We start from the raw sequence: 1,054 nt of genomic DNA, 5'->3' as shown, positions 1-1,054 counted from the left end.
TTTCCAGCAAGCACGAAGCTGAGCTGGGGACAGAGGTGCTGGGAACGGAGGGGACAAGGCGCGTGGCAGCCCCAGCACCAGCCAAGGTGAGCTGCCCTCCAGCGCAGGATGCTCCCTGAGCCCCTGCCCCACGGGAGCTGCCGGTGACGGCAAGTGGGAGAGCCGGGAAGTCAGAGCAAAGGAATTTGCAAACACATTCTTCAGCGCCACGAGGATCCCACGGTGCGGCACGTAAACAGGAATAAAGGCCGGGCGGAGGTGGGGGCCAGGGCGAGGCGGGGCTGCTCCCGCTTCCTGCAAGACCCCCCCCCCCGGACTCACCTGCCCCGGGCAGCGCCCAGCACCACGGTCCCCAGTTTACCATTCCTGACTGCAGCTGATCTGGCGTGGGAAGTGCCAGCGAAGGCGAAGGGGGGGCTGCCGAGTGACGGCCAATGTCACGTTAACATCCCAGCAAGGCGCTGTGGAGAGCCGATGCTTTGATTGCCCTCCCAAGAGCATCCTCCAAGGCAGGCAGGATGCTGTTGTGAGCCCTGCCTTCCCCTGCCCGCCCCGGCCTTGCACCCAGCACCCTCGGGGCTGGCCGGAGAAGAGGGGTGCGGGGTCCGCTGGTGCTGCCCCATCTCCCCAGGATGCTCTCCTGCACCAGCGGCTGCTCCCCATGCTCCTGCTCCGCAGCCAGACCGAGATTGAAAGCTCAGCAGGCTGCCGGCATGTTTTAGCCTCATGCAGGCGTCCCTCGGAGACCCCAGAGCAGTGGACAGTAATGTGAAAACGATACTCATGTCGTGTCTGAAAGGGCAACAGGTCATCATTAAAATGGAGGCGATGAAAATCATCCACCCGGAGAAGTTTTCGGAGCTGCAGGCCTCACAGCCGCGCTATGCACCAGCCCCACGCCGTGAGCCACCCCTCGTGGCCAAGCGTGCGTGGCCCTCCGAGTCCGAGATCATCGTCAACCAGGCATGTGGGGACATCCCTGCCTTGGATGCCACCCCCGGCCCCCTGCCGCTGCCCCGGACTCCCCCCCTGCCGCCGCGAGAGCGCGCGGAGC

The 1,054-nt window shown here is 65.2% G+C and overlaps 1 protein-coding gene across 1 annotated transcript in view; it reads left to right on the top strand.

The window, feature by feature from the left end:
* The first annotated feature begins 819 nt into the window (after positions 1-819).
* Positions 820-1,054, top strand: part of RNF208 (ring finger protein 208) — a 3,538-nt gene continuing 3,303 nt past the window's right edge. The window contains exon 1 of the mRNA XM_009283448.1: positions 820-1,049. Coding sequence (XP_009281723.1) covers positions 820-1,049 — 230 coding nt within the window. The remainder of the gene's footprint in view (positions 1,050-1,054) is intronic.

The sequence above is a fragment of the Aptenodytes forsteri genome, unplaced genomic scaffold, assembly GCF_000699145.1.
Source record: "Aptenodytes forsteri isolate BGI_AS27 unplaced genomic scaffold, ASM69914v1 Scaffold534, whole genome shotgun sequence".
In the NCBI taxonomy this organism is placed as follows: Eukaryota; Metazoa; Chordata; class Aves; order Sphenisciformes; family Spheniscidae; genus Aptenodytes; species Aptenodytes forsteri.
The sequence above is the reverse complement of the archived record's forward strand: the minus strand, read 5'-3'. Positions and strand labels throughout refer to the sequence as shown.